This window comes from Acartia tonsa, chromosome 2 (assembly GCF_053477335.1).
Source record: "Acartia tonsa isolate MP-2025a chromosome 2, ASM5347733v1, whole genome shotgun sequence".
NCBI classification, from domain to species: domain Eukaryota; kingdom Metazoa; phylum Arthropoda; class Copepoda; order Calanoida; family Acartiidae; genus Acartia; species Acartia tonsa.
In genome coordinates, this window is record NC_137261.1 from 26,515,386 (window position 1) to 26,537,912 (window position 22,527).

The 22,527-nt window shown below is 29.6% G+C and overlaps 1 protein-coding gene across 8 annotated transcripts in view; it reads right to left on the minus strand.

Moving 5' to 3' along the window:
• Positions 1-20,856, minus strand: part of ATP8B (ATPase phospholipid transporting 8B) — a 65,842-nt gene extending 44,986 nt beyond the window's left edge. For 6 of the 8 annotated variants that reach the window (XR_013875563.1, XR_013875550.1, XR_013875559.1 and 3 more), the window contains exons 1-3: positions 14,753-15,890; positions 5,431-5,489; positions 2,195-2,308 (exon numbers count right to left, since the gene is read on the minus strand). Coding sequence is in view for 3 of the 8 variants with exons in the window: in XM_080150151.1 (XP_080006277.1) it covers positions 2,195-2,308; positions 5,431-5,489; positions 14,753-15,143 (564 nt within the window). In the remaining 5 variants the exon portion in view is untranslated. Of the gene's footprint in view, positions 1-2,194; positions 2,309-5,430; positions 5,490-10,893; positions 11,034-14,752; positions 15,891-20,725 lie in introns of those variants that run through there. The other 2 variants (XM_080150168.1, XM_080150173.1) reach the window with 2 other exon arrangements.
• Between the last annotated feature and the right edge of the window lie 1,671 nt (positions 20,857-22,527).

Here is a 22,527-nt window from a genome sequence, read left to right on the forward strand (position 1 = left end):
AATGCAATGCCAATATTATTTATTTATTGTCATCCTTATAATTAATAAGTTTTTTTTAGAAATGTTACAGATTATAGTCCGAAATTACCCTGCTAATTCGTTTACAACATTTATCAAACATTTTTAGTAACCAAGTTACTCTGTTATTCCAAATGTCCGTCTGTCCGTAAAACACGGATAGAGGAAAACGTTATTTTCTCGGCTCCTATAAAAAATAAAAGGCTGAAACTTTTTGACAACATTCCCTTCATTAGCGATAACAAACAACTATAAGACATCCATGGAGGTAGGACTGCCTTTTAGCAGGTTTTTGGCTATTTTTATATTTAAATCCACGATTTTTTGTGCTTTGCTACTTATGGATGTTTTATTATGTGAAGATGATTAATATTTTTTTATACAAATAGTAAATGTCATTAATTGAAATCATACAATAGATTATTTTTTGTATTCGGGCCTTCGTGCAGGGAGGATGGGGACAATGGACTGTAAATAAAACTTTTCCACTGATTTAACTTGTTTAGCCATTCGTTGGCTTAAAAACTTTTTGTAATATTGAATCTTTATTAGATTGTACAAAGCTACAGTTATTGCCTATTTTTCACTTTATATTTCAAAAACCATAAGAAATGAAAAAAATTCTTCTTTATTCTAACCTTTTATACCTCATAATATGTGGGTAATACACAATTCGTGTACAATTTATTTAGCTATTGCGCAAAACAGTTTATTCATTTGTTTAATGATTGTAATAAATGTTTTTTATTGATTAACTTAATGGTGTAAAGTTGTGACATTAGAAACATTAAAAATAAACTAAAAAACAAGATTTGTTTTTACCAAAACTTATGCCTTCAAAATAAAAAAGGGTTTTTCTAGCCCTATTATAGTGGAAGTTAGATTTTTTGCAAGTATACTTTCAACAACATATGATTTAAAAGTGAGTCAATCTTTTTTTTACTAAATATGTAAACAAATTTAAAGTTCAATATTATTTAGGTAGTTTGTACATTTTAATAGACAACATAGTATAATAACTGGGATACACAACTAGCTTCCAAATAATACAACTGAGGGTTACAACAGGCTCAAAATGGTATTCCTTCCCCCACCAAATTTACTTAATTCCAAAATTTATTGTTTTAAAAACATTTTAGTTAAGATTACAATCTTTCCATAAAGATAACGAAAACTGCTTTGTTGCAAAAGTCTCCAATTTTTTTTACAAATAGTTTTAGTCTACACATGGGGTAATTTTGTTATATCACAATCAGGGGGTTTAATAATATATCTGTCTTTGTCCTATCCCTTACGATTCCTCCTGTATAGTACGTCATTAATTTTAACGTCACAATTTTCGTTTTACTTATGTTACATATAAAACATTTTTATCATTAAAAGAATCTACTTGAAAATGGAAAATCTATAATAGATATTTATCGCATCGTAGGAATTATAGACAGCTTTCAGCGGATATTGATATAAAAAATTGAAAAAAATTTATGATCATTAATTTTATATTTGTGGAAAATTGTCTGTAATATGATGATTTTTCAGTATGGCTCAAAACTTGTTCTAATCCAGCGGACATTAATCGGTTTTGGAGCAATACTGGAAAAAATATTACTATTTGATTTAACTCGCAATAAAGAGCAAATATTGTTAATACTTTTAATGATTGCAAAAAAAGTGTTTGTATAACAAGCCAAAACGTACTAGTAGCAACATTTTGCGCTTAAAAATTCTCAAAGTACTAATTCGTTTAATGAACAAGACTGACAATAAATGTATTAAGTGTAGATGGTTAACCCAGACAACTTTCTTGATCCAGTGGTGGGGACCTTTATCGTCTGCTGGCAAGTTGTTTTCTGCCTTTTGTAGCGACGTGGCTGTGTTATTAGTCCCGACGCTAATGGCTGATATTCAATGACTCAATTAAAAGGCTGCACAGGGTGGGGACATACAGTTATTTAACCCCTTTCCCTCTATTGTGTACTTTAATATACAGACAACGATTTAAATAATGCAGAGCTAGATCTTTAAATCATTTTAGTGGTGAGCAAGATCGGGGTGAGCCAACTTTCCACCAATGAGAGCACAGCATTTTTATGAAATGCCGCGCTGTGATTGGCCGAAATTCGGCTCACCCCGATCTGGCTCACCACTAAAATAATTTAAAGATCCAGCTCAGTACCTGTAGTACAAACAGACAGATGAAGTAGAAGTTAGCTGCTCTTTGGAACTGTTCAAACAAGTTGAAGGGAAGGAAGGTGAGCAGGGTGTACTTGGAGGTCTTGATGTAGTTATTCTGAAAGAAAAATAATCTTTAGTTATTCAGTTTTTTTTAAATGACTACACAATACACATAGCAAATTGTCAAAGGACCAAGCAATATTTAGACATCCTTTCGTTGATATCAAAATGCAAAATTATAAGATTAAAACAAGTTTTCTTAGCCCAGAGGGGTCCAAGACCTGGTCTTACTAAACTGGTATTAATTTTATGATTTTTAATTTAAATAGTCGTAGAAAATTTTTGTAATTTTTCATTATTATTCCTTAATTTTAAAGTAGCAGCTGAGAACCGGTTTCTAATAGTTACAGGAATCATCATGATCAGTTTGAAATCGATAAGACAATTCTAACCTGTTTAAATAAACGAAAAGAGCTAAATGTCCCGGGCGGACGGGCCCTAATTACAGAAAAGCTACGCTTTTAAAAGTGTACTTTGCATTATTCAGAAATGTCTAGAAGAGCTAAAATGGGTCACTTTATGATAAAAATATTTTGTAGAAAAGTAGATGTCAATTATCTCTCGTCTACTGACAAGTAAACGTATACAACTTTTCATATTTCTAAGAAGGCAAAGATATTTTAACATTTGTTTTGAAAAGTGAAATTTTGTCACTTTAAGGAAAAAGAATTTTTTTGACCTAACGTTTTCAATGTGATATAAGAATTCGCGAATTAATAACAGCCTCTATGCCAAAGGCGAATTCTTATTGGTTTAGGAAGGTCTCCTATGAAATAAAGTAGTAAGGTTTCTTTTGTCTGGGGCTTTAGATCTCGGAAAGTTCTGGTCCGAATTATTTGTAATATTTCAAGAAAGCTCTAAAAAGTCTTGGGATGGTTATAAGCGATTAGCCAAATGAATTTGCAAGAGTAGCCTAAAGTAAAGCGATTAATACACTAAACATAATAATAATATAATATGCGTTGTTAAAAATTCTGCAAATATTTCAGTTTATATGCATGATTGGCTTTAATAAATCTTGAATGCAAAACTTACCACTGGTTTCCGGGTAAAAAATATATATAATATGTTGTATAGGGTTAAACTATTTCTTTGCAATATAATATTTTGGGTGTAAGAATATTTATTTCTTGCATCGTATTATAAACAGCTTTCCGCGGATATAGAATGTACAATTATGAGATTAAAACTAGTTTTTTTAGCCCCGAGGTGCCGAAAGCACCGGCTAAAAAAACTGGTTTTAATCTTGTGATTGATTGTACATTTTTATATTCGTAGAAAGCTGGATATAATACGATGCTAGACATAGTTTTTTCGTATGGATGAGAACCGGTTCCTATCCACCTTATTCGAATGAATAAGAGAAAAAATATTTCCTTGGATTTTTCATCCTTTGATTAACCCACAAACTATTCAGGGATCAAAAGGGATAGGACAATGGCCGATAAATTGATGTATATCTCCAATCATTATATATAAAGGGAAAAGTAGTAGGTTGCGGGTAAAATCCGTAAAAGTGTGTGTTTTAAGGCTTAAAATGGTAGTAGAACGATAATATTCACTATATATGTGTATTTCTTATTAAAAGGAACTATAGACAACTAATTTTTTTAAAGTTAACATAAATTTTTATCGATCTGCTATTGTTTTTAACTTAGGTTGTTGAGCCATCGAATAAGAAAACGTAAATATAAGACTTTGAGGACTAGTGCAATAAGCAGTCCATTGCCCCCTCTCCCTCTGCAAATTATTATCTAATATTCTATTTATTGATTATCTATTTTCAAAACACTTTCCTTTTCTATGTATGTACTATCTTTTTTCACAAACTATTGGAGCGTGTAAGTGCATTAAAACATGGATTTAATCATGTAGGTACAATAAAACTTAACTCAATAAATATATTTTTTTAAATATTTTGCAACAAAAAATATTATACTTATACTTAATTAGGTTGATTTTAATTTTAATACTTCTAAAAACTATAGGTATTAGAACTAAAAACAAATGGACAGATTACGGATTTTTTTGTTCTTTTTATGCGTCTTTTCAGTTGGCATGAAAAAACCACTTGGTTTAAACCAAGTGGTTTAAACCAAAAAAAACAAGCTTAAAAAAACAAAAACAAAACAAGGTGGGGATGGTTTTTAAAAAAAATATTTATACAAAGGCCTATCTTTCCAGTTATATCTTTTTATAATGTAAATAATACAGTAAATTAGTGTCAAAAACCTAAATACCTGATAAAAAATTCTTTTAATAGTTTAAATCTTGTACTTTGGTGATTATACCTAATAGACAATCTAGACAATTTAATACTTTTCTAAAGACAAATAATTTTTCTAAAAGAAGTTTAAATGCATCATTATACATTGTTTAGGTATTTATGTTAAAACATTCAATAAGTTCCATAAAATTTCAACTTTATACTAAATTAGAATACTATAATTTGGATATTATTAAAAAAAAACAAAAAAAAATGTTCTTTTTATAAAAAATAAACCCGATTTAAACCAAAAAAAAACAAACTGGTTTGTTCTTTTTTAAAAAAACCTGTTTTTTTACCATCTCTGCTTTTCAATTTACAATTTGTCGGACTAGATTGGCCAAAAATGATACAGTGGGGTGCTATAAGGAGACAGATTTTTTTCTGGTGGGAGCTGGGTGAGAGAAAGATCCTAAGTCATTTAGAATTTTCTCTTTATTATGTCAATAGCTTTCTATAGACACCTTAACATCCAAGAGGAGTCAACTTTAGCTCCCCTGGTAACTCGGCAAAGTCAAAACTTGGATTTAGCGTTCGGTCACCTTAAAAGTTACTAGTTACTACTCATAAAGTAGTTTGATTGTAAAAATTTAACTCTCTGAAATTACGGATTTAAAACAAAAGTTAAAATGTTACAGAAACCCTTTCTGAGAACGGACCATCAACGCAACTATTACTAAATCGGTGCTGTCTTCAAAGTGTCTTCAAGTGAATACAGACCCCCCCCCCCCACCCACCCCCATTATTTGTGAAATAATTGAAAATAAGAGGGGAGGTTAATTTTTTTTCTATTCTTAACCCTAAATACGAAAGAATGTCACCCCCCCCCCCCCCCCTCCTGATTTGAAAATAAGGTGTTTCTGTGCTCCACTGGGCACTATAAGGGAAACCACTATATAAAAAATACTTACTGCATAGTTGAATCTCTTGTTATAGGGTTGGTCATTGGCAATAATGTCCCGGTGAAGCTCTAAACAAATAAATATAATTAGTTGCATAATATTTCTTAGAAAGACTACAATGAATCAAGGATGACAACATCCTTAAGTAGCGAAGCACATAATAAATAGGATAGACATGTGTAATGGTCTTTTGCAGCATGACCGACCGACAGACTAAGTAAGTTATACCTACACTCATTGCTCATTGGTACAGAGAATCTACACATATGCATTATAGATTAGCTTCGTAAATAAATTCAGGTATAGGTGATTAGAAAATAAATTGAACTTCCATATGATATATTTAAGCTACATAGGATATAGAATGATATAATGTTTAATTTGGGATGTTTTATTATAAATAGTACCTAATTCTACAGGTAATAAGTTAAAAATATTTAGCAAAAATATTAAATGCATATACATATTTTAAAAATCAATATAATGCTTTAAAAGGCTATATATCATTATTTTAAAAATGTTAGAAATTCTCAATATTGCATATATTGTTGAAATTCAATCGCTCAAAAATGTAGTAAATAATATAGGATTTTTTACATAAATACTGATTTGACTAACAGTTAAATACTCTGTTAGACCAAAGTTTGAAAAAGTGTATAACCTTAGGGACAGAAATATTCAACCCAAATAATTCAATTTTTGTTTTGTAACTCAAACTTAGTTTTATTCTCAGTTTAAAGTCCTCGTATTAAAAAAGGTACTATGTTGTTTTATGTATGTTAGAATGTTCGAGTGTAAAGGGGGGAGGCGGATGTGCCACTTTTTGAAACCAAAAGAAAAACGCGCATGATCTCAGCCCATAAAAGAGTTACAGCTCTAAAATTCGGCACAGCAGTTGCTTTTGTGGAGAACAATTTGGAACTGTGAAGAAACGGCGGTGGAACCGCCGCTCCCGCCAAAAACCGCCGAATTTTTTTTTACCTTTTCTCGCCATAATAGACAATTTTTGACCATCTGAGATAACCTTTTTTTCATAAAAACATGTTTAAAATACTAAGGTGTCACGTGAAAATATAAGGGAAATTTTTATGGGAAAAAAAAGTTTATCTCCAGATGATTGAGAAATGTCTAATTTGGCAAAAAAAAGCCTTAAATATTTTGGCGGGGAACGGCGGCTTTCGGTGGGAGTGGCGGTTCCGCCGCCGTTTCTTCACAGTTCAATATTGTTCTCCACAAAAGCAACTACTGTGCCGAATTTTAGAGCTGTAACTCTTTTATGGGATGAGATCATGCGCATTTTATTTTTGGTTTCAAAAAGTGGCATATCCGCCCCCCCCCCCCCCCTCTTAGAACCTGATTGTCAATGTTCAATTTTTAAGAAAGCTTTATAATTGTCCTTCTTGTATGTTTTTTTTCATTTTTAACCCCATCCTTCTGAAAATTATTCATTTACAATTCACATAGAAACCAGTCTTACGTATTCTACTAAAAGCTAGAGGCGCTTCCACTTGTTAAAAATAGCCAACATTTAATTAATAAATAATTGAAGTACTATTACTGTACAATTACAGGTTCCCAAAAAAGTATAATTATACAATATATAATAACCCTTTAAAATAACTATGCCCTAGGTAATATTTACTTTTTGTGCTTGATCAAATAATGATTGTTTAATTTGGTTCTTGGATCTAATTTTATATAAATTACTTCATGACATTAATTTTTAATGAACAAAAGTAATGACGTAAAATATATTTTTACATGGAGCACTAGAAAGATTATCATTATTAGATTTTTTTCTCATGATGTTTTTGAAAACATTTGAAGATTTTTAATTTTTTGTTGGAACATTATTTTTAGAATAATTCATTTTTTTATTCTAAAAACATTGAAAACCTAATCCTCATGGGAATCGCTAAAACTTCCTAATGCTTGTAAAAATGTTAATATTATCACTACTAACAAAAAAAATTCCTTATTTTTAATATAACCTAAAATCTTGCTTTAATTCAAGAATTAAAGATGTAAAAAAGTATTAAATCTAAAATACTAAAAGAAATTATTAAAGCCTAAATCTATACATAATCTGTAATGAAATGTCCTTTTTAACCCCAATACTCCAATTTAAAAAACTAATTGTTGAAATTCAAGAAAGAATGTATAAATAAATATATATGTATAATAATCATATTTGAAATATTTTTAGTTAACATAATGGATATAGAATTACTTGGATATTGCAACAAATTTTCGCCTACTCTAATAAAAAGATACTTCCAGCTGGCTAATAAAACGATCCCTTCCCCACATATAACTATACCCCATCCCCTCCCTAACCGAAGAGAAACGCATTGACAAAATTCCCCTGTCGCAATATCCACGTGTTATATATCCATTGTCAACATATACTTATTTACATCATGTAAAACTTGATTTTTTTTCTAACATTAAATGATATTTAAATGAATAACGTCATATATGACGACTTAGATATTAGTAATCATAAGACTTAGTCATATTATAGGTATATAATCATAATCATTAAAAAACTTATAATTGAAATATAAAACCCCTTTTTATACTCTTGGAAACAGATCTATAGTGTTTTACTCTAATCTCTTGGAGGCTAAATGTCAAAAATTTCAAGTGAACGTGAACATATCTCAGGGTGTTAGTTATGAGAACGAGGCACCCCTGAGTTATAACCTCTCCTAGAAAAACATTCTCAAAAGAGGTGTAAAAATTCTAGGGGGTCAACCATTTTTTGATGCAATTCACATTTGGGCTAAGGCGTTACTAATATCTTGATAATTGATTTTTATTCTTTCTATTAGCGAATTATGTCTAAAAATTATACCTATTTTTTTAAAGAATATTTTTGACAAACATTCCTGAATACACTCTTGCTGATTGATCATAACAATTTTATTGTTGCACATTTTTCACGTGAAGCGAGGCAACTTGACAACTTTTCATGACAGTCACAAGGACGTTTAAGCTTCTTTTTTTGGCAGCCAAAACTTGATTGTTTAGGGGGGTAAAGGGTCAGTTCATAATCCCATGCTTTAATGATTTTTAATAGGGAAAATACTAAGATTTTTAAACTATTTGATCATAGCTTTGATGTTTGCTGTTTGTGCGGGTAAAATATGCAGTGTACAACGTTGCAGAAAAATTGCAGTGACTTGCAATTTACTTCCAATAATATTGTAAGTAAGCATCAATTCAATTATTATCTTATCTCGTAAATTTAGATCATATTAAACATGTAAGTAATAAAATGATTCATATTGCACTAAGGAAGAACAAGTATGGCGACATTAATAAATCATTTCATGCATAAATTGAAAAACACTGTACCTACAGACGTACAGATTTAAGTTTAGTATAGTTTCAGTATATGGAAACTTTTATTTTGATAAACGTGTTCCAAAGAATCAATATAAAGTTATTTTTTTATCCAAAACATAGCAAAAGAAAATGTTAATTAACAAAACAAATATCCAATCAAGAATAGTTATTCATCGCATCGTATTATAAACAGCTTTCCGCAGATATAAAAATTTACAATTAAAACCAGTTTTGATCTAGAGATGCCGAAGACATGGGTCAACAAAACTGGTTTTGATATGATAATTGTACATTCTATATTCGTAGAAAACTGCATATAATACCATATGATACATGATTTTTCAGTATGGCTTAGAACCAGTTCTAATCCAGCGGATATTGATCCATTTCGAAGCCATACTAGAAAATCTATTCCATTTACGTTGCCCATCTACCTGTAGTAGTCCAAAAACAATTGATAGAATACATATTTGTTAATCATGCTACAGCGAGTATATCACATCATAAACTGAATGTTTTCTTCATGTGTTCTCTACTCTCTTGTTCTATTAAGAATCTTACACAAAAAAAACTAAAACCAATAATATTCTATTAAGAATCTTACACAAAAAAAACTGAAACCAATAATATTTTTCTATTAAGTCAAGTATGTTTTGAAGTATCCTCATATAATGTTTGTCTATTTGTACAAAAGGATCTTACTAACTGTTTGAACATCTTAACACTCCCCTGATAAATCATCCCTAAAACATGAGGAGCACCCCCCCCCCCCTCCCCTTTAATTGCTCCAGAAGGCCTTTAAGGGTGGGGCCCATAGATATTAAAATAAAGTATTAAATACTGTTATTTATTAGATATATTTGTATTTTTCTGCTTGGAAGATTTTTTATAGAATCTACATATTCAATTATCATGTCAAAAGTATATATTTTTCATTAAAATATCTTATCGTTGATAATTTCGAGTTTATGATAATATTTCACAGATGTTAATATTTATGTTGTTTCTTAAAATCTTTCAAACATAAGAGGCAATTAGTAATGGCCCTAAAATATTTTTGAATGACCTTGTATATCATCCTCATATTCTTGATTATTTATGTTTGAAAACTACTAAAGTTCATTGGGATATTTCTAATTAAAATCCTTAAAGGTTATTGTATCCATTTCAAAAGTAAGTGAATCATAAAAAAATCTACCAGTGGCATTTTCTTAATAGAACTCAGATAATGTCAGATTTCAGGTTGGTTTATTAAGATAAATTTCTGTCTTGTTATCATAATATAAATCTCACCACAGCATGCCTACTACTGTCATGTTATTGAAATGTAAAGACAGGACTATAAGAACCATGCATGCATGTTGCATGATAGAACACTAAACTGTACACAGGATTAATTCTTCATATTTCTGTCACAGCAGTTTTTTATTTGTCAATTGTTCTTATATTTATTTTTTTTAGCAGTTACGCCCCTAGAGGCTTCTAGGGGCACTTAAGGTGGGGAATATTAAGATAAACAGACACACACAAAAAAAAAGACATCCTGTGACTTTTATTGAGATAATTATCCTAATTGCTTGCTTTTGATCTAGAAAGCTTTTTTAATACTAACTTTGAAAAATAAAAAAAGATTTTTTTAAATCAAAAAATTCTTATCATAAGAACATTTTGGACCAATGTGACTTCTCTATGATTATTTATTATTAATAAATTCATATTTGTTTCTTATTGTTTTATCAAAAAGATGAATAAATGGAAAGCCCCGAGGATTTTATTTTCAGAAAAAAATAACGGATTTTTATTAATCTTATTTTTGTTTCTAATTATTATTTTATTAAAAAATATAATCAGGGGTGTGCAGAGGGTTTTGTCAGGAGGGAAAAATAGGAGTTGCGCCCTCTAATTAGAACTAAGTCCCAAAAGGCTATATGAGCATATAACTATAATTTTTCAGTGTTAGAATTACGTGAAACGGAAATAGAATTGTTGATAAGAAAATGGTATTCTGTTTGTAGCAAATACAAATAAAATTACCTACATCATTTTATAGAATTAAAATAGAAAATATTTCTTTAAAAATAATATTTTTACTAGCCAATATAAATTAAAGTATATGTATACCTTTACTTTTAGCCATAGCTTCTTAATATAATAACAAATTTTTCATCTTTTAAATTTTGGTCTTTTTACCACTTCTTAACATAATTTCTCTAAAGCAAGAAATCAAAAGGTAAAATACATTAGATTGAAATATTCGAAAAAACAGGTTTGTTTTCTACCAAGAATTTCACAAGAATTCACTGACTAATGCCATAAAAAGTGATCATATTTCATTGGCTTTTGCTCATTTTTAACAATAGCATATAATTTTTAATCATATTTCACGAATAATATATATTGCATATTTTCACACTACACTTAACACAAACAAATGTGTCTATATATATCACATATGATTTTATGGCAATTATAAATATTGCAATATTATTACTGAGCCTTAAGTCAGTCGTGAGTGACACACACGGCTTACTTAGTTCGTCTGCTATAAGTAACGGAAAGAAAGGGGAAGGTACGTCTAGGCAGTTTGATACAGACGGGCTAAGCATTAAGCCATATATACTTTATAGTACACACCTTCTTATTGCAACATATTTTATTTCAAGCACTTATATTCATTTTCTATTTTAAGGGCTTACTTTGACTTTCTAAAAAAATGCGAAACTTTCATTTCTTTTTTAAATATTGAACTATTAAATTATTGTCATTTAAAGATTTTAACTTTTTAAGATAAAATCTAAATCTACAATTTATTTACACTCCCAGTTTATACAATTTAAACGGAAGAATGTCTGGGAGTGGGGGGGGGGGGGTGTAACAAAATATTTTTCTACCTTGATGATGAGTGCACGAGAGTACGTGCGTATGTAAGGGTGGGGGAAAAGGGGGAATCAAAAATGGCGCGAAATATGCAGGGTGATAGATGTGTCATATACATAGGGGAGGGTTTATAGGAAGCGGCGCGGTGCGTAACTTGATAAAAATATTTTCTTCTTTATATATCAACTTTAACTTAATGTGCTTCTTCACATTAAGCTTAAGATTAACTATAATAATTTTGATAAAAAGACATAATCATAGTGTAGTAGGGAAAACATATCCTATACCTAAGCAACAAAAACTTTCAAACGCGTAAAATTGTCTTTTTCTAAAAAAAATATGAATAAAAGCTGCAAAATTTGAAGAACTTTTACTTTATACGGATAATTAAGTGCATATGCAGGATTAGGCGCACTTAAGAAATGAATTACAAATAAAACCAAGAACAATACTGGCCATAATAAGCACAGCTCATGTATTTTGATTTATTAAAACTTAAAATATAAAAGTTATAAAAGATAAAGCGACTAGAAATCAATTTGACTGACACTGTAATTTTAATAAATCCCTCAAAATTAAGGAAATACAAAAAAGTAAAGGGAAAATCGAATTTATAGACGGACAGACAGACTGTCATATCCTATAATTTAAAGAACTGATGTTTTGTGAGTGAAGCTAAAGATCTCTGAAAATGCATTTCTAATTGTCTGTACTTTTCAGGAAAGCATAATACATGTATTTGGGTGGTTTTAGATTTTTTATGACCATCCTGCCTTACCCTAGAGTCTAGGGGCAAAGCAACAAGTACATTGTGATGTTAATAACAAAAATAGCATTAAGATACTCGAGTAGCTAAAAATGTAGACTTGCTTGGATTATGATCAACAAGGGTATTATTGTTTATCAAGCTTATCTACAGGTCTTATCGCAAAAAGATATCTTAACAAAATGTCAAAGAATTTTTTTGTAGCTAAGTTACTCCTAATTTGTCCGTAAGCTCCTATCATAAATACTAATGGCTGCGCCACTAGAATCTAGGGGACCTATATTCGGAGGGATATGGAGGTGCAGAAAAATACCCCAAGACCAATCCATACTTTTTATTTTAAAAAAATGCAATGGCCTAAAACCATCCCGGGACCCTTAAGAATCTTCACTGCAAGATCCTTCGCTACAGACAAAAAAAAGCTTACTACTTTATGTAATAGGATAAAGCTGAACGTTTGGTGAAGATTCCTACAACTTCAGCGCATCCAATCTATACATTATTTTATACGTCTTTATGTAAGTAATGGTATAAAGGTCATTTTATACGAAAAATATAAATTCTGAACCAACGGAGTTCTCCATTTAAGGAAATCTTTTCATGGGATCCAGGTTGGTTTTAGGCTATTTTTTGTTATTTAATAGGCATGTTGGTTTTAGGTTATTATTCTGCCGCCTACCTTCTCCTTCGACAGATAAATAACTTTTTTAAACGACAAAAGAATATTATTTTTTCAATAAATAGCTTGAGTGGACAGGGGAAATTCTTTAAAAATATGTGGATATGGAAAAACATAAATAAATACTATTAGAACAGACGGACATACAAGTAGTCATGTCTCTTGAGTAATAATGAAATATTTGATAATCAAGTAAGCAAAGTAGACTTTCTCAACCAGAGGTGGATTCTTAAAATAACTGTTTGGATCACTGGCTCACTAAAATCAGTGAGGCTCACTTTAAAAAATTGTGAAAAATCCGATCCTCCAAAATCTACAAAATTAAACAAAATCTTATGTTAATGCCTAACCCTTTATGGTTTTATTTAATTTTTGTAAATTTTTTTTTGCGATTTTGGAGGATTTTTCACAAAAAAAATTTGCGAGCCTCACTGATTTTAGTGAGCCAGTGAGCCAAAAAGTTTTTTTAAGAATCCACCTCAGATATCCCAATGATGATAAATAAAATTACTCATCCAGTAGATTAAAATTAGGTTTAAGTGGAAAAGCTTGGATACTGATAGTTTGACCCAATAAGATTGAAGTATCCGAAATTATAAGCCAGCGAATGGAAGACACATTTGTAAATCTAAAGGCATTTGAATTATTTGCTTGTTCCAGGTGATCTCAATCCCTTTAAATAAAATTTCCACAAAAAAGAATATAAATCTGTGTCTTTATTTAAACACATTTTTTTAGAAATACTTTCCCAGTAAGGCTTCGAAACCGATAAAAATCTGTTTGATTAGAACCGGTTCTCAGGCCTATTGAAAAATCATGTATAGCATTGTATTTCAGAAAATTTTCCATAAAAATTCAAATAAAAATCATAACATTCATACCCATAATGGCCTTTGGCTACTCAGTGCTTACAAAACTAGTTTTAATCTTGTAACTTTTTATTTTAATATCCGCGGAAAGCTGATTATTTTACGATGTGATAAATAACTTATCCCAATCCCTAATGTTGTATGTAAAGAGAATGGAATGTGCTGTGTTTGTTTATTTTAGACCCAGTATAAACAAATTATGGAATACATATCCTTTTTAAAACTAAAACAAAGCTAAAAATTTCTTTCTCAAACAACATTTTAAAAGCTTTTGATATAAATATTTAGGTAATCCAAATTTGAAAGTATCAATTCCAAACACCAATCAAAAGAATAGAATACTAAAAGAGTTAGATAGCTTTTAAATAAAGTTTGAAATAAAAAGATAAAGATTTTTATGCCAATTTTATTCTTTGTTACATTGATTTGCATTTTCAAAGAAATTGCCAAAATTGTTTTTTATAAAGTAGCCAGCGAAAGATTCCAAAAATACTAATACATATATTTTTAACTTTAACTTTTTGTGCTATCAATAAGAGAAAAATATTTAGGGACTAGGGACCAGACACAAAAGTTAAAATATCCCCCAACCAAATTCGTACATTTCTTCCCATCTTACTAAATTCCCTTTGGTTACATCAAAAAACGAGTTTTACCCCAAAAATTATCAAATTTTGTTCTTTTCTAATTGAATTGATTTGTTGAATCACAGCCCCTGCATAAAATATTATTATTTTTAACCCTTCTAAATATCTTGATATATTTATTTTAAGTTGACGCTGCTCTTACCATTTTGTTCTTTTCCTTCATTATTATTACAACACCCAGTAGTAGATTCTCCTTGTTCAATACTTTGCTTATGCTTTCTATGATACACTGCAGCTGAATTAATAAACAGGGACTCCTCATTCAGAGCTGTTTCTTCTTCTAATGGATCATTAGATAAAGGATCATCTATATCATTAATATTTTCAATATAATCAAAACTAGTTTCTAAAATACCATCATCATTAATGTAATTCTGTTCAATATTGTTTTTAACAGGTGTATTAACATGATTATAATCTACTGGATGATTGGAATCAATATAATGATCAGTATCACTGCCAGTAGATGGAAAAGCTGCACTTGTCTCTAAGACTTGCACTTCCTCTGTCTGGATGGAGTGACCCCTTAACATATTTTTTCATTGCTTAAACTAAAAATTCTCCATATCAACTATTTTCACTATTTTTTTTATATTTATGCAATACATTTTTGAACCCAACAAAAAGCCTCCTTAAAAATAATTTAAGGATTGTTATGTAAGGATTGTTTTTGTTATTGTTTTCACAAGGATGAGTGCTCTTTCACATTTTTATAACTGCTTTATTTTTCTCTTCATTTCACATTTTATTTTCTTTAAATATACATTTTTTTAACTTTTAGAACAATTTAACAAACACATTTACAATTTATGTTAAGATTGTATGTAGATTGACTAATTTCAATTTTAAAATGGCCTTTATTCATAGTTAATATAATAGTTAAACACTATTTTCAGTTATACCTTTTAATATACCAATTAATAAATCCAGATCTTAGTCTTAGGTAAAGGAATCTGACAAAATTGTGTTTAGAAAGTAGAATATTGATTACAACTATATGTAAAGATGACTAATATGTTGTAGTTCCAAAATTTTGACTGATCAATAGAATTGTTATCTTTTTAGTAGTAAAAGGCGGCAATACCTTATCTTTCATATTATACTTTATATAACTTTTTATGGGTATTTAATAAAACATACTTGTAGTAAAAATGTTTTATAAGAGTTTCTCTAAATTAATCTTATTGCCTGTGTAATTGTGTTAGGAAAAAAATATTTGAATTGCTTTCTCCCGACAATTTTATGTTTACAATTTTCCAACCATTTATCACTAGCTAAAAATCTTTACGCAACTGACTTTAGTCTTAAGATATTTTATATGAGTCGCATTGACTAACTAGATTATTCCTGTTTAGTAACGGGTACCCTTAGATTATTTATATATCTAGGGAAATTTATAAAAAGAGATTTAAGTAAAAAAGACAATTTGAATTAAGCATCAATATTAATAGTTAAATTTACTTTTAATACAAACTAGTATTTAAATGTTCCTTATTTACTTATTAGCATGGTTTTCATGTTAAGAACTCATAAATATGAACAATTTTAAATTCCCTTTTCTCAACTTCTTCACTTAAACTTTAAATTTGTATTTGATTACTATACTTTTATAAATATTGTTTGTATAATTGTAATTGTTATTCACATTATTTTTTTCCATAACTCACTTTAAAAATTAAAATAAAAATCTTTTTTTTTGAATGTAGAATATGTGTGTCTAACACAAACTGAACTGACTAAGCCAATGAAATAGTACATTGAGATAGGAACCAATATTCTTAAAGTAGAATTGTAAAAATTGATAGGCAAAAATTTTACTATTTTTAGAAATAATAAGGGGGGGGGGGGAAGTTTTGACACATTTGCGTAAACAGGGAGTATAGGCTTTATCTTTGGACTGAGAGTATAGGTTATTAGGGATAAAATCATTCTTATATGATGAATTTTCCCAAGTTTTAAGATTTTTTGGATAGGCCTCCAGGTTCCGGAGCTCCAGGCCTCCAGGTCCTCTCTGTACAGGTAAAAATGAAAAAAAAATTTTTTTTTTTGAAGAGTTAGAAGTCAACTTATGAAACAAAATATGCATTTTTTTCTTCAAATATGTGAATAACATTCAAAAATATGCATATTTTGTTTTATAGGTTGAATTCTAACTCTTCAAAAAAAAAATTATTTTTTTAATTTTTACCTGTACAGAGAGGACCTGGAGGCCTGGAGCTCCGGAACCTGGAGGCCTATCCAAAAAAATCTTAAAACTTGGGAAAATTCATCATATAAGAATGATTTTATCCCTAATAACCTATCCTCTCAGTCCAAAGATAAAGCCTATACTCCCTGTTTACGCAAATGTGTCAAAACTTCCCCCCCCCCTTGTGTTTATTAAATGTGACTTTTTAGATTATATACAATTTCCTAAAGTAGCTTCTCAGGAAAGTTTGAAATCATATAAATTCAACGAAATTTTAAAATATATCTCTTTACTTGGATCAGAAATAACCACGCTCCCACAAAGAATCTGATGGACAGACGGTCAAATATTATTAAGAAGCTTGCTTTTAATGTGTTATGTAATCTATTAGTTTGTTATTTCAAACACAATTTAAGAATACTTTTCGTTGTCCAATGAGGCATGAAATTTGAGACTAAATAGTGTCATGCAAAAAGGAATTTAAATTTCTCTAATCAGTTGTGTGTGCTTTTTTATTTCTCTGTCATTTGAAAAAGAATTGATTTAAAGATTGAAATTGTAACGTTTCTTTTAAATTCCTAATTTATCTACAACAAAGAGCCAGAACTTTAAAGTAGGTCCCAAGCCACTGGCATCCCAACAATTGCTGACAGCCATCATTTAGATTGCTCAACCTTTGTCAAACCGTGCATGATATTGAATTGTGCTTTTTCTTGGCCAAGGCATTCTCCAAGTATTACCATTTATGTCGAGCAGATGACATATCAACAAAAGTACAAATTTTAACGTCTTTATTGATGACGCAGATTAAGCCAAGATTCGAACCCAACACCTCTCAAAAATAAATTGCATAAAAAAAACACTTATTAATACATTTTGCAAAATTTAATCAAAAATGCAATTACAATAAGTTGTTTAAGTGATAAATTAAAAACAAATGTAGACCTAACTATGCAAGGAATTTAAAAAGTTTTCTACAATTTAAGTATGTCCGTTTGGCTTTTACTCTTAAGATTAATTTACAAGGCATATCAGTCTAGCGGACAAACAGACAGACAGTCATTAAGAGAAATCCTGTTACTTTGGTATAAAGTATAATGAACTACTAAGTTTGTAAGCCTTCTGAAGAAGCAATTCTTACATGTTAGTAAAAATAAGTAAAATATCTTTTACAAGAAAATAAGAATTTAAACAATTCTATTCAGCCCTATCACATGAAAAAATTAAATAAAAACAATTGTAAAAACTTACAGGTGAATTTTTTATGACTAATAGTTGTTAAAAAATCTGATATAATTCTAAATCCTTCAATCAAGTTTCTATGTGAAGTTTTTAACTATGAATCTGTTTTAAAGTATCATAAAAGTATAAACTTGACATTAATATTACTAAATTAATCTTAAAGCAAATTGAATAAAATATTTAAGTTAAAGAAATTCAATAAAAACTTAACATGTCACTTATGTTGTTAACTACAATTTTGATATAAAAAATTATTACTTGCTTTACAATTAGGTATTACTTTTTATTTATCACCTAGTATTAGCTTATTACTGCTAGAATATATGTTTATAAGTTTAAACTATGTAATCTGGGGTACTATTTCACTCATATCCACATAAACTCACACACACACACTCACACACACGCATACATTTACAATTGTATACATAGGATACTATGGGTTAAATATTCCTTAAATCAAAACGGAGTCAAAATGTTTTTTTAGGCTAAGTTGCTTTACAAGACTTGCTAGTCAGAAAGTTGGCTTCTAATGCTATTACAATTGGTAATGTAACCATACACATATAATCCATTTCTATATCAAGTTTTCCTATCTTTACCTTTATCTTGCTATTTTACTTCCTGTTAAAATATACCCTTCTAACTAAATTTACTGATTTTGTGTATATCATCCAACAGCTACGTGTGTTTATTCAAATAAAAGTAGGATGCAGATAATATCATTAAAGGACTTTTTGGCGGGAGTGGCGGATTCGCAACTGTTACTTTACAGTAACATAATGTACCACATTATAGCAACTTCCATGCCAACTTTCAGTTCTATAGCTTTTTTTTATTGGGTGGGTTTCTTTGTGTTTTTGGTTTTATTACAAATCCACCCCCACCCTTCTTACAAAATTATTTAGGTAAAATGCTTTAAAATAACTTTTTACATTTTATTTATTAAAATTACAGCTATGAGTTATAATAAGATTTATCAGTTAAAAAAAAAACACACTTATATATAATAAAACAATTACTATATAATATTGTAAATTTTTGGTTCAACTTAAGTCCATAGTGTGCATAGGAGGTGAGAAAGCAAGGTAGAAACCTCCCAGAGACAAACTTAAAAGATATCAGGAAAGGGAAAGAGAGATAGATTGATAGGAAAAGAAAGGGAAGGGAAAAGAGAGAGAGACAGAGAGAGAAACTGCCTGTGTAAGAGTTCACCTGAAATCAAGTATAAAGGCATTATGGATGTTAGAAAAAATTATAGAAGATATCAAAAATAACGAGTCATAGTAAGTTTAAAACATAAACAATCATGAAACCTAATTGCATATGGTTAAAAACCAGTGTAAAAAAATAATAAGGTCAAATTGACTTTGAGAAGTGCAGCAATGGAAAGCTTAAAACATAAATAATCATGAAACCTATAGTTATGCATCTTAAAAGAGACATTATTGTGGTCAATTTGAAAAAACCTTATAACAAAGAAGCTGCACTGTATATTATACAAGCAGCTGTTCAACTTAATCATCCCGAAACAAATATAAAGCTTCCCTAAAATGGAAAACTCCATTGGTTCAGTATTCATCGAAAAAATGAGACAAAAAACCATATTAATTTATATATTAGAATAACACAATATTACCCATTCTGTAGATTTTAACTTGGTGGTTCAAACGTTTGGGCTTAATGAACCAACTAATCAAAAATCAATAAAAGTCCCCAAAGATATTAATCCAACGAATAAGAAAACGTTATAATAAAACTTGGGGGACTTTTGCAATAAACAGTCCAATGTCCCCTCCCTCCCTGTGTAAAAAGAACTAAAATGTTGATGATTTATTCCCGTTATTCCTGAACTTACGCAGAAAAGTTTCTAGACTTTGTTTATTTTCTTTTTTTTAACAGCCAAGCTGCTCTACAATAACGAGGTATGACATGAATAGATTTTTTATGTTAAAAAAGTTTTAATTTTCACAAAATCCCTATATATTTTAGATTGATATCTAATTAAATATATATGTACATTTTTTATTTTTATCTCGCCTTATTTCAAAAGTTTTCATTCTTGTTTTGCGTTTAATTTGATGTCCCAATTTTGTGTAGATTAACTCATTAAATAAGTAAACTTTTATTACAAATATCTTAATTTTAAAGAGAAGACGATGAAGCTTTTATTTTAAGGGTTAAAAACCACAATTGGGGGCAAGTAAAATCTCCCTCCCAATTTTTTATAACCAAAGTAAGATTAATACTAAATAATAAAGTAATGATCAACAAATTAAATCAAAAACACCATTACAAAGCTTTATCCTAAGAAATGCAATCAAACTATTCATAGCTGACTTAATATTGATCAAATAAAAAATGACCTTTCGTAACAAAAATGTGCACTTTATAACTAAAAATATGGTCGGATTGCTCCTTTGCTGTGTTCCTATTGGTTCTAAGTAAGAGACTGATCATTTAGAGACTATTTATGTCTATTAAACCAAAAAACTAAACGGATCATGGAAAGAAAACGAAGTAGAGGGTTTCGTCATAGCTTTTGATAGGTTATCTTAGGTTTGGTAATATTAATGATTGCTCCGCAGACCTCCGCAGGGGCTAGAAATAGGAGAAAAGCTTCTGTGAAAATACGACAAAACTCGCTACTTCGTTATCGTTCCATCATCCAAAAACTGGACTAACCTGGACCTGGGCTGGTCTTCGTCATATTAAAGATCTTGACTCAATATTTCTAACATCGTCAGCAAAAATGAGAATTATTTCACAATTATATCAAGTCACATTTAAACACATCTGAAATTCAAAAATATTATTCACAAAAACATGAAATAAACCATTAATTTCACCACATTTTAACAAAAAAAAATAATTTTAAGCTTTTTAACTGGTTTTGCTTTCCAACATACAAATGGGTTGTTAAAAAAGTTGAAACTATCAAAATCTAGTAAAGTCACTAAGAAAAGTATATGAATACCGAAATTAAAACGTAATTAAAGAAAATTTATTTATATTTTATTGATAATATTATTATGCCACAATTGATAAGACATTGATCACGAAAAAGTGTATAAATATTATTCATTATTTTGGGTTAAAACTTAATGATTAACATTGTGTCATCAAAGGGACAAGGGATAGGTATTCTGACAAACAATTCTAAGCAAAAACTTTCCAACAACCCACTTCTGTCTTACCCCCCTTCTTCTTATCCACTTCCCTTTAGTTCCAGAACAAAACAATGTTTACGCCAACATTACGCCACACAAATATCAAAATTTTCAGCAATTCCAAATGAAACTAATTTGCTGAATCATGACCCCTCATAAAACTAGGAAAAGAACTTTAAATGATTATAATTCTACATATATATTCCCTTACATAAAAAAAATCTTTTACATAAAATTCAGAAACCTTTATACAAAGTTATTTTAAATATATGTCTTTTAAAGCATGACCGACAGACAGAAGAACAGTAAACTTATTTTCATTATGCTCATTGGTACAGGGAATCATCACAAAAAAATCAGCTTTCTATCTTAAATAGTTGCTAATAAATTCGCGAATCTCCTATTCATTTTCTTGGTCATTTCGAATCAGGGGTGTATATTCTTCACAAGATTAATTTTTTCCCCTGCTGCAAATTTTTAAATTTTTATCCCCTCCTGTTTTTTTAGCAATGAAGGGGAAAAAATGGTAAAATATTTACATAACTCTTAATATTATTTATATTATCCCCCCTCTTGCACATTCTTTTAGTTTTTACACCAAAGAGGGAAGAAAAATGGAAAAAAATGTTTTCAGTTCTCTTAATGTTTACATTTTTTCCCCCAGGGCCTTAACCACATATTTTTATTTTTTTTACCCCCCCCCCCCCCTGAGCAGGGTCAATTTTGTTTCGAATAATAGATTAGCTTCACAACTACAAGAAAATTTAAATGTACTATCGACAGCTTTAAATAGAAAGTATAATAAAACTTGTGAAGATTTCCATGTAATAATTATGGTATAAGTCTACCAAAGGAAATGTACTATTGCCAACCAGGGATCTAAAAGGATAAGACAATGGTCGATAAATTGATGTTAATACCCAATGATGATACACAAAATTATCCTTTTGTATGTTACAATTAGTGGTTGAGACGTTTGGACACTTAACTTACTTAAAAGTCACCAAAGTTGTAATGCCAACGAATAAGAAAACGTGATTATAAAACTTTGGGAACCAGTGTAACAAATAGCCCATTGTCCCCTTCCCCCCTGCATGGATTGATAACTCTATTAACAAAACACAATAAAATCATGAAGTTTTATCTAAAGATTAGGTAGAAATCTTTGCGGACTTACTTAATAGTAGACCATAAAGATAAAGCTACTTCATTATGAAATAGGAAGAAAATTAAAGAATCAATAAAATAAATAAAATTGAATGAACGTGTGCACTCGTAAACAAAAGTGTCAAGACTGAAGAAAAGTTTTGGTATTAC